Source organism: Cololabis saira, chromosome 5 (genome assembly GCF_033807715.1).
Source record: "Cololabis saira isolate AMF1-May2022 chromosome 5, fColSai1.1, whole genome shotgun sequence".
NCBI lineage: Eukaryota > Metazoa > Chordata > Actinopteri > Beloniformes > Belonidae > Cololabis > Cololabis saira.
In genome coordinates, this window is record NC_084591.1 from 32,851,509 (window position 1) to 32,866,879 (window position 15,371).

A 15,371-nucleotide genomic window follows, 5' to 3' on the forward strand; every position below is an offset into this window, starting at 1 on the left:
TTAGTGAATGGGGGTAGGATTAAATAAGTTTACACTTCTTCCTACTAGTTTTTCCCACATGTAAATTAAGATATCAAGTGTTAAAGGATGATATTCTTTGTTTTTGTTGTTTTGTTTTCTTAAACCTCTCTTGAAATGTTTTTTACTTGTACAAAAATAAAAATCAAATCAAATCAAATAAAGTGGAAATAGCCGACCTGGCAACCGAGGATGGGGTGGGCTCCGGGCCCCCGGGGCGCCGCCCCGCACCGCCCCGTGTAGTACTGTTGACGCCCCGCACAGACACCGCGGGGTCGCCACTAGAGCTCCAGCTCTCTCCGCTGCTCCAGCTCTCTCACACCCCCGTGTCCAGCATGTACCTGCTGGTGTCGGTGCTGGCCGGCCTGGCCCTGGCCGCCTGGCTGCGCGCGTCCCCGTACCTGCAGCACGACTGCGCCTACATCCTCCGGTCTCTGCGCTTCGGCTTCAGGCTGGTCCGGTACAAGCGCAGCAGACCGGTGTACAGCATCGTGGACCAGTTCCTGGCCGCGGCCAGCGCTCACCCCTCCAAGGTGTTCGTGCACTTCGAGGGGACTCCGTACTCGTACGGGGACGTGGACCGGCGGAGCAACAGACTGGCCCGAGCCCTGCAGGCTGCAGCCGGGCTCCGGCCCGGGGACACGGCCGCGCTGTTCCTGCCCAACGAGCCCGGCTTCATCTGCACCTGGCTGGGACTGGCCAAGCTGGGCTGCCCCGCCGCCCTGCTCAACTTCAACATCAGGTCCCGCTCCCTGCTGCACTGCTTCTCCTGCTGCGGAGCCGCGGTGCTCATCACCTGTCCAGGTGAGTCCTACTCATCACCTGTCCAGGTCAGTCCTCCTCACCTGTCCAGGTCAGTGCTCATCACCTGTCCAGGTGAGTCCTCCTCATCACCTGTCCAGGTAGGGTTGCCACCTTTCAGAAATAGAAATAAGGGACGCCCTGATTTCAGCAGCGCAGGAGCCAAAAAAAAAAAAGCCCCAAAACTTCTAAACTGAATAAAAATGTGTTTATTTTATATGAAAAAACTAAATGCTTTGATTTAAAGTTTAAAGTGCTTTAATAGCATTGAACTTGCATGACTGTACAGACAGACAACCATACTAGCAACTGAAATAGCCTCCTATGCTACTGTATGTCCACATCAGCCCAGATGTATAATATAGCCTACAGGTGAAGAATATGGTGTAAAAGTTAATTTATTTCAATAATTCAACTAGAATATGGTGTAAAAGTTCATTTATTTCAATAATTCAACTAGAATATGGTGTAAAAGTTCATTTATTTCAATAATTCAACTAGAATATGGTGTAAAAGTTAATTTATTTAATAATTCAACTAGAATATGGTGTAAAAGTTAATTTATTTCAATAATTCAACTAGAATATGGTGTAAAAGTTAATTTATTTCAATAATTCAACTAGAATATGGTGTAAAAGTTCATTTATTTCAATAATTCAACTAGAATATGGTGTAAAAGTTCATTTATTTCAATAATTCAACTAGAATATGGCGTAAAAGTTAATGAAAATACGGTACAAATCGTGTCCCGTATTAGTTCAATACGGGACGCAACATTTTTTTCTCAAATAAAGGACAATTCCGTATTTTACGGGACGGGTGGCAACCCTATGTCCAGGTGAGTCCTCACCTGTCCAGGTGAGTCCTCACCTGTCCAGGTCAGACCCTGCACGCATTTCTTTAAAAAAAAAAAAAAAAAAAAAAAAAAAAAATCTGTTTATTGCCATTTTTGTTGAAAACATCATGTACAAGTCACATGTTAAGAAACTTCACATAATAAATCCCCGCTGCCCCACCCTCACCACCCCATGTTCCCAGATCCTCTAAAAGAAATACAAAAACAATAAATAGTTAAATGAGTAAATAACTGAATAAAGAAAGAAAGAAAGAAAGAAAGAAAGAAAGAAAGAAAGAAAGAAAGAAAGAAAGAAAGAAAAAGTTATAATAGTACTAATATATAGAACAGCTATGGTCACAGTCACCAGAACCAGAGTTCACCTGCAGACGTAGGTACCGTCTTATGATTGGGTACAACTGGGCTGTATCAGGGTCTGATCAGGTCCCAGTTTGTGACAGCAGTGAGATTGTCAAAATATATAAGAAAGGGCAACCAAACCTTTTTTAATTTGTCCTTATTACCCCTGAGAGTGAATTTGATCTTCTCCAATTTCAGCTGAAACATAATGTCTCTCACCCACCTGACATGTGAGGGAGGTTTTGAGCTCTTCCAGTTCAACAGTATTTGGCGTCGGGCCAGCAAAGTAGTAAAGGCCACCACATTGTACATGTTTAATGACCAGTCGCAGTTCTCAGGTTTTACTCCAAATACAGCTATCAGAGGATGTGGATCAATTATCATATTGAAAACATCGCTCAAGGAGTTAAATATTGCATGCCAGAATGTGCGAAGAGTGGGACATGTCCAACCGGCACGCATCTCTACCGGTCCGGTTCTGCTGCAGGTGCTGCGGTTCTGTCTGCTTCACTTTCTTTTAACTTTGAGATCAAGAGTTTTACGCAGTCACATGGCAACATTATTACATAACAGAGACCAGAGAAGCCTGGGGCCCCCCAACTTCTTATTTCAGGATCATGTCAGAGTTTTAAAACATTTAGCCGAGTAAAAACATGTATGAACCCTCTTTACACTCAGGTTCCTAAAATGAGTGGAAATGTTTGTGCTCCTCATTCAATCACACACACTCTTATTGATCCATGGATCCCAGACTCCTTGAAGGGACCTGACCTTTAGTTGGAACCACTGGACTCAAGTTTTTAACTCTATTCAGTTGTTAACAACCTCAACAGAGTCACTCTGCGTTTCCGTGGACGGTGACAGACTTCCATCAGAAGGTGTTTAAACTTTGGTACCTGAGTGTGGGGGTCCTGGTCACTTTGAGGGTTTCAGAAAGACTACTCAGAAACAGAGAAGCACATTTAAACAAACAAGAAAACAGCTTGTTGCTGTCAAAGTGTTTAAAGACGAGTGCCGTCAACGTAAAGCCCAGATAACTGTTACTGACATCAAGAGATGTAGAAATACAGGGATGGTTGGACAGCTTTAATCTGTCATTCATAAAAATATGTAAAAATTATTAATTTTGTTTAGGATTTATGACAAAAAGTTGAATCTTGGAAGGAAGAACGTCAGGAACTGAGGTGAAGCAGCTCCAGATGTGGTATTGGGGCAGAACTGTGTGTCAGTGGGGCAGAACGGGTGTGGCATCAGTACCAGTTTTTCTTAAAAACTATTTAAGAAAAAAGAGAATAAAAAGGTTCTCAGCGGTTCTGTCCACCTCATGGTTGTTAAGACACAGCAAACATGTTCCTGACCTTTGTAGGGACTAAAGGTCCTGGTGCAGATTTTAATGATTGCTAACAGAGCTGCACAACGTGCACATCTGTCCTCGTTGTATCAACACGCTCGCTGTACAATACTGTCAATAAGTGCCGTAATTAGTCGTCTGTGGTTCCTATTTGTCAATAACGGATTTAACTGATCAGTTTGAATCCTGCTGCTGAGATTTTTACTTGTTAGATCAGAGCTGATCAATCATCTACTGATCCTGTTAATGATTTAATCCTTACTGGAGTCGAGGAGTCACATCAAACATATAAACTCGGCTGAGCTGTGATATCATTTACGAGTACTTGTACACAGAAATACCTCAATAGGTAACTTCTCTGAGTTATGGGTTAGTTGTTGGAACATTAAGAAATTTCAGGATCAAATAACCAGCCCCCCCCCCCCACTGCAGCTCTGGGAGTCGCCCTGGAATCTTCCACCACGTGCTCCAGTTTTACTGTCTTTACTGAGAAATGTATACATTAGAGCTGGACTTCCTGCACCACGAGCACGTGCACGTCCCCCCCTGTAACTCGACACGGGCCACATGTGCAGCAGCATTGCGTAACGCGGCGCTCTCCTGCTATAATGTGCTCCTGTGTTTGCAGAGCTGCAGGACGCCCTGGAGGAGATTCTGCCCACGCTGACGGAGCGGGGCATCCGCGTCTTCCTCCTGTCGGGCGACAGCAGCGTGGACGGCTTCACGTCTCTGTCCCCCCACATCTCCAAGGCCTCGGACGCGCCGCTGCCCAAGGAACTGCGGGCCAACATCCACATCAGGAGCACGGCTCTGTACATCTACACGTCTGGCACCACAGGTACGCCTGCAGGACGCCCTCGGCTGTCATGGCGACGGAGGTCTGGGTGGGAAAGTGTGTGCTGCAAGCAGCGATGAACGGGCCCCGGGCATGCAATTTTCACCAATAAAGGTCAAGGACTCAAAGAGTCGTGGGTGGTGTCATCTGACTTAGCTTTATGTCAAACCATTCAAACGTTATGGCAGAAAGTAGGAACTATCAAATATGGACCAATCAGATGAAGGGAGGGCGCGCTTTTTGGTGTCTAGCGTCCCCACGGTAACGCTTCTGACTGAAAAAAGTAATGCGCATCATCGCAGGACCGAGTCGCACATTTTGATGTATAACACACCTCGGTGCACGTTACGGTTCGGGCCGTATTAACTGCCGAAGGAATGGCATAAATGGTGCCAAATTGACACGATTAATTCAAAATGTCCGACTTCCTGTTTGGTTTCGGCCATGGCGCCAAGAGACTTTTCTTTAAGTTGCAACATGATACAGGTGTGTACCGATTTTCGTGCATGTACGTCAAACCCTATTGTGGGGCTTGAGGCACAAAGTTTTCCGGGGGGCGCTGTTGAGCCATTAGGCCAGGCCCATTAATGCAAACCATTAAATATCAAATTTATCACCAGGCCTGGCTTGCGTGCAAAATTTGGTGACTTTTGGGGCACGTTTAGGGGGGCAAAAAGGCCTTCTTTTTATTGGAAAAATAAAAACAACGAGAACTCCTACAGATACAATAGGGCCGTTCACTGCACTTTATCGCTCCCCGGTGCCCCCGGTGCCCCGAGTACAAACATTAATTACCTCAAAACTGCTCCCATTGTCGTAGTTTGGGTAGTTAGCAAAGGTTGGTTTCATTACCGTCTAATATTTGCATTAGTCTCGTGACCACCTCCACCTGGATGTGAAATAAGACCCTAGAGGCCTCGGCAGCCGTCCACATGAACGTCTTCATGAATCAGTGTTAAATCACTCCGACTAATTGGACTTACATTTTATTTCTCACATTTAGAACCTTTTCTTTCTTTAGATTCTTTGTTAAAAATGGGACATTTGCTGTAGCGCTGAAAACAAAGTGTGTTTCAGCGCTACATTGGAAATGTAGTGGTGTTTTGTTGCTTCCAGCAGGTTCACGGCCTCCACTCCCCCGCGCGGCGTTGCTGGGTCAGAAGGTCAAACCCACGTGGGTTCGGCACCTGTGTGGAGCTAAAATAGTCTCAATACTCACAAGACGAGACTCACACATGTATTTTTTCCACACCTGTGAATCGTCTTTGTGAATATTGAGACTGTTTTAGCTCCATACATGTGCCGCCTCAGACGTTATTGAACTGATCTCAAAGTCCATGTATTCCACAATAATCTGCTGGACGTCAAGCGCTCGCTTCACTTTCAAAGCTGGCTCCTGCTCAGCGGCTGCAGCACGAACAAAACAAGCTAATGCGTGCACGTGTCTGCTGGACTGAGTAGCAAAGTTCATTCACGGTCTCACGAGGACGGCTCAGAGCAGCGGACCGAGCGTTGACGCACCCAGCCAGCACGGGTCTCCGCGCTTACTAGTCCACATTTTCTGGCGCTTTAGCTGCTAAATGTTCCATTCAGTCGAGCAGGCAGTCGCTCAGGTCCCGAGCAGGTGGCGGACGAACAGCTGCCTACCTGGAAACGTGGGCGTGAGTGCAGTTATGGCGGGTAAAACCTGAGTGTTTTTACCCGTAGTTGTGAGGTTTCAGGTGGAGCACAGGATGAGTGGTTGTCCTCTGACTCTTCCAAGGTTTGCCAAAGGCAGCGGTGGTCACCCATGAGCGAGTGTGGGCCGCCTCCTTCCTCCAGGGGGCCTGCGGCGTCACGGCAGATGACGTCTTCTACATCAACCTGCCGCTCTACCACAGCGCCGGCTTCCTCATCGGGACGTGCGGCGCCATCGAGAGAGGTAACAGAATCCTCACCAGGGTCGGAGCGTCAGAGAAGCTCAGAGGAGAGACGGCGGAGGGGGGTGAAGGCGACTGACGTGCTTTTAAACGCAGGGATGACGGTCGTTCTGAGGAGGAAGTTCTCAGCCTCCCAGTTCTGGGAGGACTGCAGGAAGTACGACGTGACGGTGATGCAGTACATCGGTGAAACGCTGCGCTACCTCTGCAACACGCCCAAGGTAAAGAAACAAGTGCAGATCTCCATCAGATCAGCACATCTGCTGTTCCCCTTTTTTTATTTTATCATTTCTTTTTGGCAGAAAGAAAATGAGAAGAGGCACAAAGTGAGGATGGCCATCGGCAACGGGGTCCGGACTGACATCTGGTCCGAGTTTCTGAGTCGCTTCGGCGACATCAAAGTCAGAGAGCTGTACGCCGCCACCGAGGGAAACATCGGCTTCGTCAACTACACGTCCAAGGTCGGCGCCGTGGGACGGGTCAACGTTCTGCACAAGGTAGGACCTGGACACACAGAAGGACGGACGGACGTCCTCTCTCGCTCCGCTCAAAGCTGAGCAGCCACAAACTTTTCTTATGAGCGCTTGTCTCTGTCTCCCCAGTTTTTCTTCCCTTACACTCTGATCAAGTTTGACATCGAGAAGGAGGAGCCTGTCAGAAACTCGGAGGGTTTGTGCATCGAAGCCGCCAGAGGTGAGTCTCCACCAACCGCAGCGTTCATCCATACACAAGCGACGCCGCCTGATTTATTTATTTATTTTTTTCCGATGTTCCTCCGTCTTGTTCAGGGGAGACGGGACTGTTGGTGGGAAAGGTCACTCAGAGGTCACCCTTTGTTGGCTACGCTGGCAACAAGCAGCAGACGGAGAAGAAGAGGCTCCGGGACGTTTTAAAAAAAGGAGACTTGTACTTCAACACCGGAGACCTGCTTCGGTTTGACCACGAGAACTTCGTGTACTTCCAGGATCGAGTTGGGGACACTTTCAGGTGAGTGGGGGCTCATGATGATGATGATGATGATGATGATGATGATGATGATGATGATGATGGGGATCAGATCTGGACTCATGCACCTGCTGCCCTTCGTCACAGATGGAAAGGCGAGAACGTCGCCACATCCGAGGTCGCTGACACGCTCACGACGGCGCGCTGCATCCTGGAAGCAAACGTCTACGGTGTGAAAGTTGAAGGTAAAGTAAACTCCGGACTCGTCGGGATGAAACGGGCAGTAACGTCAGACGCCCTGAGAGCTCCCGCCACAACGTCTGTGTGCTGAATCCCCCCCCAGGTCACGAGGGACGCATCGGCATGGCCGCCATCACTCTGCGAGACGGGGAAGAGCTGGACTGCGCGGACGCCTACAAGCAGGTGGTCGGCTACCTGCCGGCCTACGCACGGCCCAGGTTCCTCCGCGTGCAGGTACGTGTCGGTGCTGCACGTACGTGCACGCCCCGGGCAACAGGAAACTCGCCTCTCATGCTTCAGGCCCCGTTTACACGTAGCCAAAACGGTGGTGTTTTCATGTGTTTTGACCGTTCGTTTACACGAAAACGTAGCTCAAAGTCACCAAAAACGAAAATGAAAACTCCAGCCAAAGTAGAGATTTTTAAAAATTCCATCTTCACGTTTGCTTGTAAACAGAGGGAAACGGATATTTAGGCCTGAAAACATCACATTATGGGACAGAACCGTCACCAGCGTCATGTGTGCGACCTGTTTACAATTTGTTCGGCAACTGTAGTTACTCGTGTCATTTGTTGACTGTAGGTCAGCTGTAGGTTTGGCTGCTCATAGCACCTTAACAGCGTATTTATGCAGGTTCGTGAGGGGGAAATATCCATTTTTGTAAATACCATGCTATGTGTAAATGTGGCCTTAGTCAAATGAGCTGACGGCAAAGCAGCTTGACCTTTAACCCTAATCCTGGGACCCCTGAGTACTCCCGTCTGACAATCACAGATCTATTTAACCCAAAGCCCTTCGGCGCTTTATCAACGAGCGTTTTAAAATCTCTCCCTTGAAGCACAGGAAGTCAGTGCAGTGATTTAAGGCTCCGTGACGTGCTCCTCCTCTTTTAAAATGAACGAGGCGTGGTGAGTCGGTAGCTGTCCTGCGTGACTTTAGCAACGGTGAATGAAGTTCAGGGACAAGGGGACGGGTGGAGGGAACCAGGATGGCAGCCGAGCCGTTAGCGGTCCAGTCTCCAGGTGATTATCTTTGGTAAAAGCCCCCCCGACCGGTCCGACAGCTGCTGACGGTAATGATGAAGCATCGTCCGTCTCTTCCCGCTCGGACTGAACTTAAAGATAATTCTGCTCACTAGGAAAGCTGCGGTGCCGGTGCTGGCAGGGTTCATCAGTGTTGGACCAACTGGTCCACTTAGGTTTTTCTTTTCATGATTTGGTTAATTTTGGCAGATAAAATAATTGTTTAAAAAACCCGACCAGCTTCCAACTCCAATATCTTTAGTTTCCCGAGGCCTCGCCATCTCTGGTTCTGACGCGCCAGTGTTCAGAACCTTCCGGTGATTGAGAAGAAGCAGCAAATAAAAGTAGGGACGCCCCTTAGTTTGGTCCTGATTCTGAGAAGTGGTCCAGACTGACCCGATCTGGAGCCCGGCTGGACTTTTGCTCGCTCTCAGGTCTGTAGACACCATCGTACGGCTGGTGGGTTTTTCTACGTTTATCTTTGAATGTCTTAAAGACAAAGGATATGTGTATTGATTTCAGACGCGTGCAGCCCTCTCCTGTAAGTAAAGTGGGACAAGAAGTTGAAATTGTTGAGTCCTATAAATATTTAGGCACCATCATTGACAACAAACTGTCATTTGGAAAAAATACAGACTTGATATATAAGAAAAGCCAGCAGCGCCTTTTTTGTCTTCGAAAACTCTCTAAATTCCAGGTCGATTCTTCCCTGATGACTATGTTTTATCGTTCTTTTATCGAATCTGTCATCACTTTTTCTTTTATTTGTTGGTTTCAATGTTTGAAAGTCAAAGACAGAAACTTGCTCAATAAGGTTGTCAGTCTAAGCAGTAAAATCATTGGGTCGGCTCAACAAACTTTACAAGAACTTTATAACAAACAGCTGATCAAGAAGGCAAACTCCATATTGTCTGATTCTCACATCCCTTACACAAACAGTTTCAGTTTCTACCATCAGTTACTGCTTAGACTCCGTTTTGCAAAGAGAAACGGATACAAACACTCCTTTGTTCCTCCGCTATTGTTCTTTTAAATGCCGGAAGGAAAAGGTAGTAGGTGAAAAAGCCTTCACTCTTAACTATAGCTTAGGTCTGTACTATGATGTGTAACTTATTATAATTTATTATGTATATTTTATGTATATTTACCATCGTGTGCTTCTCCTGTCGCAAAACTAATCGCCCCCTTGGGGACAAATAAAGTAATTGATTGATTGATTGACCGCGGTTTACGGGCTGCTCTGCTGGGCCGTACAAATGTGACAGAGGTGAAGATGCTGGTTTTGTGGGTTCTCATGAGCGGTTCTGTCTCGCAGCCCAACCTGGAGATGACGGGAACGTTCAAGATGAAGAAAGTGAGGCTGGTGGAGGAGGGCTTTGACCCTGAACTCATAAAGGACCCCATATACTTCCTGGATCCTGAGAAGAGGACGTACGTGCCGCTGACGCAGCAGATTTACAGAGCCGTCTGTCGGAGTGAGATCAAACTTTAACACAACGTGAACTAAGCTGTGTTTCTTTCTCCTAACGGACACTAAACGACTCTTTCGTGGACCATAACAGTCGACTAATCTCAGGGCCGGACTTTGAAAAGACTTTAATTATTAACACCTCTGCAGTTGTTGTACTTCAGAATATTTTCACAGAAGCTCTGGCTTCCTCCGAGTCATGTGACGAGCGTACAGATGTGACGAGCGTACAGATGTGACGAGCGTACAGATGTGACGAGCGTACAGATGTGACGAGCGTACAGATGTGACGAGCGTACAGATGTGATGACCAGACAGATGAGCGTTAACTTCCTGAAGTCTGAAGTGCACTGATGTCCAGCCAGTTGATGCTGCTCCAGTTCCGTCGACCACGATGCTTCAGAGCTGCTCCACGTGCTCATGTAACCAGTTAGGAGTGACCGACCCACAGAAACACTGATGTCGGAGGTGTTTAACATGTTCTGACAACTGTAACTCCATAAAATGTGCCTGGCTTCTTACCGCCGGATGTGTTTGGTCTTTCTTCTCAGTGCGAGTCCTGATGAAGTTACCTCTGTTGCTTGTGAGTTAGTATTTTATAGATAACGGATTTTATTGGGGGGTATTAACCTATTTATGATACTTTAAGGGAGTCTGAGTGGGGGTGAAGATATTTGACATATACAGGTTTATTTCCCAGTTCAGCTCCTCCTGACCTTCCCAGTCCCTCCATCAACTCTCCCAAACCTGTCCATCTCCCCCACAAACGCCCGCCGATAGGGGGGGACAAACGGGTCTGTTGTCCCGGGCCCAGGGTAGGGGGGGGGCCCAGAACTGGAAAAAAATAAATAAATTATTTATTTTTTATTCTCATTAAATTATGGAATAATTTTTCGAAATGTTTCAAAATATGCCTATTTGTGGAAAAGATATGTAGTATTTGAGTTACATAAAAGCTTGTTATTTGTTTTCTTCCTAATTGTCCTTGTGGTCAAGAACCCCCAACACAAAAATGGTTTGGCCGCTGATCAAAATTTGATGTTATCATTTAATTCAACCATTAGAATGGTCAAAATGTCCGGTCAGCACAAGTCCGGTGCTCAAAGAAGAGAAGAAGAAAATAGAGGCCTCAGAGATTCTCTACACAAATATTAAAAAAAAAAAAAGCTGGTGACGGTGAAGCTGGAATTGATAAAGTCAGCGTAGAGCAAGGTAAGAAACCGTGCAGCCAACGTTTACCAACCTTGTAACTTAACCTAACTGGCTAGCTCTAATGTTAACGTCCATTAGCTTGTATAAAAACCTGAAGAGCAGAGGGAGAGGAAGAGGGAGAAGGAGAGATCCGGGCGCAGGGGGGCCCATTTTAGATTATTTTGTCCGGGGCCCCGGCAGGACTGTCAGCTGGCCTGGCCCCACATATTCACAGACTGTGACAAATGCTTCATCCACCCATATGTTCAGCCTCTGTAGCGCCTTTATTCCGTGTAAGTTTGCTGCGACTGCACAGCTGGAGAGTGGAGGCAGGGAGATGAGGCGATACCCAGCGATCTCCACGATCGGTGTCTGCAAGTGGCTCTAAAACAATGTGTTTACGGTAAAAAATACTTTTTAATTACTTAGTGTGCAGAATTGTTCAGAAGGGTTCAGAAGTCCCCACACAAACACAATCGCATGTCCTTAACTTTCAAAAGAGGTTTTTATAGCTGGTATCTGTAAAGATGGAGCCAGAGCAGCACTCAAACCAAGGAGTGTGTACTTTATAAATGAATTTATTTAGTAATACAGTGGTATACTTAGAAATGCCTTGCAAAGAAAAACCAAAAAAACAACTGAACCAAAATCAAATGAAAATAAATAAAAAGAACATCAGCCACACAGGAAAATAAACTAGTGTTGGGTTGAAGCAGTTATCATATCAAAAGAAAAATAGTACCGATGTGCCATAATAAATTGTCTATTAGTACAAAAATACATTTCAGGGCACACAATACAGCATCCAGTATCACAAATAAAGGAAGGGAGCCCTCTTCCCAGCAGCCCCCCTCGAGTACGTCTTTTAAAATCAGTTAAACCAAGCACTTCTCTAGTTTGTAAATAAGAATAAAAAGTTTTCTGACAGTTAAAAATGCCTTAAGTAGTGTGTGTGTGTATGTCTGTGTGTATGTTGGTAGAAAAGTGGGATTTATTACTGCTTATGTCAGTTCCAAGGCTCAGGGGTTTAACCAGAATACAAACATCACCAATGTAACTGCTGTCTCTTTTTTAACAAACTGTTTTTTTTCTTCTTTTATACAAAATAACAAAGATGTACAAAAGTTAATTTACAGAGAACCAAGGCCATATGCTAGCAGTATGTACAGCCACGATTTAAACATCTTCTAGCTTCGTGTATTCCTCAGACTTCGTATGCATAGCGGTAAAAGAAAGCAAACCTTTTTTATATTCTCAGTTGTTCTCGTGTGCTAAATCCAAGTTCACCGTTGGTGCGAGAACGCAGACGTCTGCATCGCGAGGACCCGGCGCGTCAAAGTTCTCACTGGAAAGTTAAATGCAGATAAGGCATCACTGCTTGCAGTGTACGATGGGCTTCTCGTGTGGAACTTGGTGGTAGCAGGCTTCTGGACCTGAGTCGGAGCACATGCATAGATCTCTAGACAGCAGGAGTCACAAAAGGTTTCTACAAAACAGCAGTTTCCTGGGGGCGTCGTGCCCGCGCACGGCCTCGCTCTCCGTTCCATCGCGACCTCCCAAACACAACAAACGCTGCTGTTGGTGAGTGGCGATCTTCTTGTTTTGTACACAGCGACTTAAATAAGTTCCTACCCCCCCACCCCCCACCCCCTCCCCAACTGCTCTAACCTTTTTATAAAATTTGCTAAAAATGTCAACATTAGATGATCCAGTCTGTGGCTCTGGTCATGCATCCAACTTCAGTTCCTTCTCTGGATATTTTATTTTAGTCTTCTATTTTTTTATTATTATTATTATCATCATCATTATTTTTTTTTTTTGCAAGCCTTAAAAAGCACCGAAAACAAAAGAATATTGAAGACACAAACAAGAGTACAGCGTGGTGGGGTGCTGGACCTCTGCGACTCCCCCTGCACCTGCTCGTCTGTGTGACACGCTATGCCTTTTTCTTTCTTTTTTAATTTTTGGGCGCGGTAAACAGCGCCGGAGGAGCCAGTTCATCCTTCGTGGAGCGTGGTGCGGCGCGGCAGGGGCAGGCCCCCCCGCAGGCGGGGCCCCCGCTCATCACGCTCAGTAACAGGCCAGCTGTCGCCTCTTCAGAAGTGGTCGATGAGCACGGACACGCAGTTGGCCCCCACCAGGTAGTTGGGGTCTCCGGGGAGGGATTTGTTCTGCCAGGTTTTAGGGTCACCTGCAGGGAAAACAGACACGCGTTAGCCGCTTCCTCTGAACCGTCCTGGGAATATTTAAACAAAAAACGGTCTGATTTACTTATTTCATCATCAGCGACACGTTAATATGACCAAAGATACAAGAAACTAATCATCATTTCTGTAAATCTTTTGTAAAAAAATGGGATCGGTGGGGAATAAAAAGGTCTGAAGTAAACTTGATGTAATGTTTGTGCGTTGGGAGAGACATCGGCCCGGAGCCCCGCCGACTTTTGGAGCGGTTGCTGACGACAGGCCGAGCAGTGTTTTACACCTTTTGGCCTGGTCCGGCTCCAGGCTCCGCCCCCTCAATCACACGCCGTGACCCAAATCAAGGAAACCTCTCAAATTAATTCAATGAAAAGATGCAGTTTAAAGCTCAGATTGTGCAGAATTAACATTAAATAAAAAAGTGCAACAACCAAGAGGTTGTTCCAACACGACTCACAGACGGGCAGCTTCCCCTTTACCTGAGGCGAAGGCCCCCACAGCGCCGGAGACGGCTCCATACGCTCAGTCGCTGCTGTGCAGCACACGCCATCCTCTCTACAAAAAGTGTTGAACCACGATTCACGTTTTTACTGGTCCCCCCCCCCCAATGCTGACAAATGTTCCCAGAGTCATCTCATGAGGTTATATCACATGGGTGAAGGTTTGTGCTGCAGTGCATTGTGGGGGATCAGAGGTCTAGTCCTTGAATACTATTTAACGATATGATTTAAAAACACCTTAACACCTCTCTTTAAAGAGCCTGTCCGCGTGTGTCGCACCAGATTACGGCTGCGTGACCTGAAGTGACCTTTCTTAAAGGGGACCTATTATGGCATCTAATACTAATCTAATACCTATTTTAAACAGGCCTTGAATGTCTTAAAAACAAGCTTTTGATTGTTTTTGCTAAATAAATTAGAAATTCAGCCTCTGAGCCATGTCTTTATCGTCCCAGTCTCTAACCTCATTATCTATGCAGGATTCTGAGTGGGCGGGGCTATGATAATGAGGCTCTGTGCTGATTGGCTGCCTGAATGACGCGATACACCGCTACGAAAAAATGGCGGAAGCTCCGGCCGGCGGAGTTATCGTGTCATAACTGCATGCAATGCGAGTGAACGTCAGCGACAAAATCAATTCTGTTGCTTTATTTTCAATTGGACTGTCCTAACTGGCCGCAGCGCTGCGCATCGCGCCATTTTGATCTGAACATTTGTTGGATGCCCTGCTTCTATTTTCTTCCTGACGCTCGCGTTGAAAGCCGGTTGAAAGCGCTGTAGGAAACAGTCATGGATGAGGAACGGCTGATCCAGTTAGTTGAAATGAGAAGTTATCTCTATGATTCCTCCTCATTTCACTACAAAAATCTCAATAAAGTGGCAGCTGCTGGAGGGAGATGGACAGAGAGCTGGATGTTTGTGACCGTTATTTTTGTGTGTTTTGTCAGGATGCTGAGCAGACGTTAATTTACCGTTAGCTTCTGTTAATGTACTCTAGCTACTGTTAAACCGTTGAGGGAGGGTAGTTAGCAAGTTCAGCACAATAATATGGCCTGTTAGAGTTGAACAACAATTAATAACAGAACTGCATATTAACGGTTTCATATTAACGGGAGACCACTTTCTATATCTTAAAACAAGAGAAAACGTGTTTTTCATAATAGGTCCCGTTTTACTAATTTTAACGACAAGAAGTCGAGAAAACATCAAATATGAGGTCATACTGACCTTCAGTGCCCTGAATGGCACCTTAAATAAATGAAATGTATTACTATATTATTATTATTAATAAAATAAAGGCGTCTTTAAAAAGATAATTATATAGGAGTAAATTATGTTCAACTTTGTTCTATAAAATCTCAGAAAAGGAAAAACACACACACATATAAATAAATATATATATAAATAAATATACAGGACTGTCTCAGAAAATTTGAATATTGTGATTTTCTGTAATGCAATTACAAAAACAAAAAAGGCATACATTCTGGATTCATTACAAATCAACTGAAATATTGCAAGCCTTTTATTATTTTAATATTGCTGATCATGGCTTACAGTTTAAGAAAACTCAAATATCCTAACTCAAAAAATTAGAATATTCTGGGAATCTTAATCGTAAACTGTAAGCCATAATCAGCAATATTAAAATAATAAAAGGCTTGCAATATTTTAGTTGATTTGTA

The 15,371-nt window shown here is 45.6% G+C and overlaps 2 protein-coding genes across 15 annotated transcripts in view; one reads left to right on the top strand and one right to left on the bottom strand.

Annotated features, from left to right (window-relative positions):
* The first annotated feature begins 292 nt into the window (after positions 1-292).
* Positions 293-10,315, top strand: LOC133444109 (long-chain fatty acid transport protein 2-like). The gene is made up of 10 exons (XM_061721615.1): positions 293-822; positions 3,994-4,203; positions 5,963-6,121; positions 6,216-6,340; positions 6,422-6,616; positions 6,722-6,812; positions 6,908-7,106; positions 7,212-7,309; positions 7,408-7,538; positions 9,642-10,315. The coding sequence occupies exons 1-10, from the start codon at positions 354-356 to the stop codon at positions 9,816-9,818; spliced, it is 1,854 nt and encodes a 617-aa protein (XP_061577599.1). The 5' UTR covers positions 293-353; the 3' UTR covers positions 9,819-10,315.
* Positions 10,316-12,636: 2,321 nt separating this feature from the next.
* Positions 12,637-15,371, bottom strand: part of tjp1b (tight junction protein 1b) — a 91,034-nt gene continuing 88,299 nt past the window's right edge. For all 14 annotated transcript variants that reach the window (XM_061721623.1, XM_061721618.1, XM_061721621.1 and 11 more), the window contains one exon: positions 12,637-13,176. In XM_061721623.1, coding sequence (XP_061577607.1) covers positions 13,082-13,176 — 95 coding nt within the window. In that variant the 3' untranslated portion in view covers positions 12,637-13,081. The remainder of the gene's footprint in view (positions 13,177-15,371) is intronic.

What these genes read in the sequence shown, in the direction of transcription:
- LOC133444109 (XM_061721615.1), top strand. Translation starts at nt 354, where the DNA reads ATGTACCTGCTGGTGTCGGTGCTGGCCGGCCTGGCCCTGGCCGCCTGG. An exon ending in CTACACGTCTGGCACCACAG is followed by an intron (nt 4,204 to 5,962) that starts GTACGCCTGCAG and finishes GACTCTTCCAAG; the next exon opens with GTTTGCCAAAGGCAGCGGTG. An exon ending in GGGTCAACGTTCTGCACAAG is followed by an intron (nt 6,617 to 6,721) that starts GTAGGACCTGGA and finishes CTGTCTCCCCAG; the next exon opens with TTTTTCTTCCCTTACACTCT.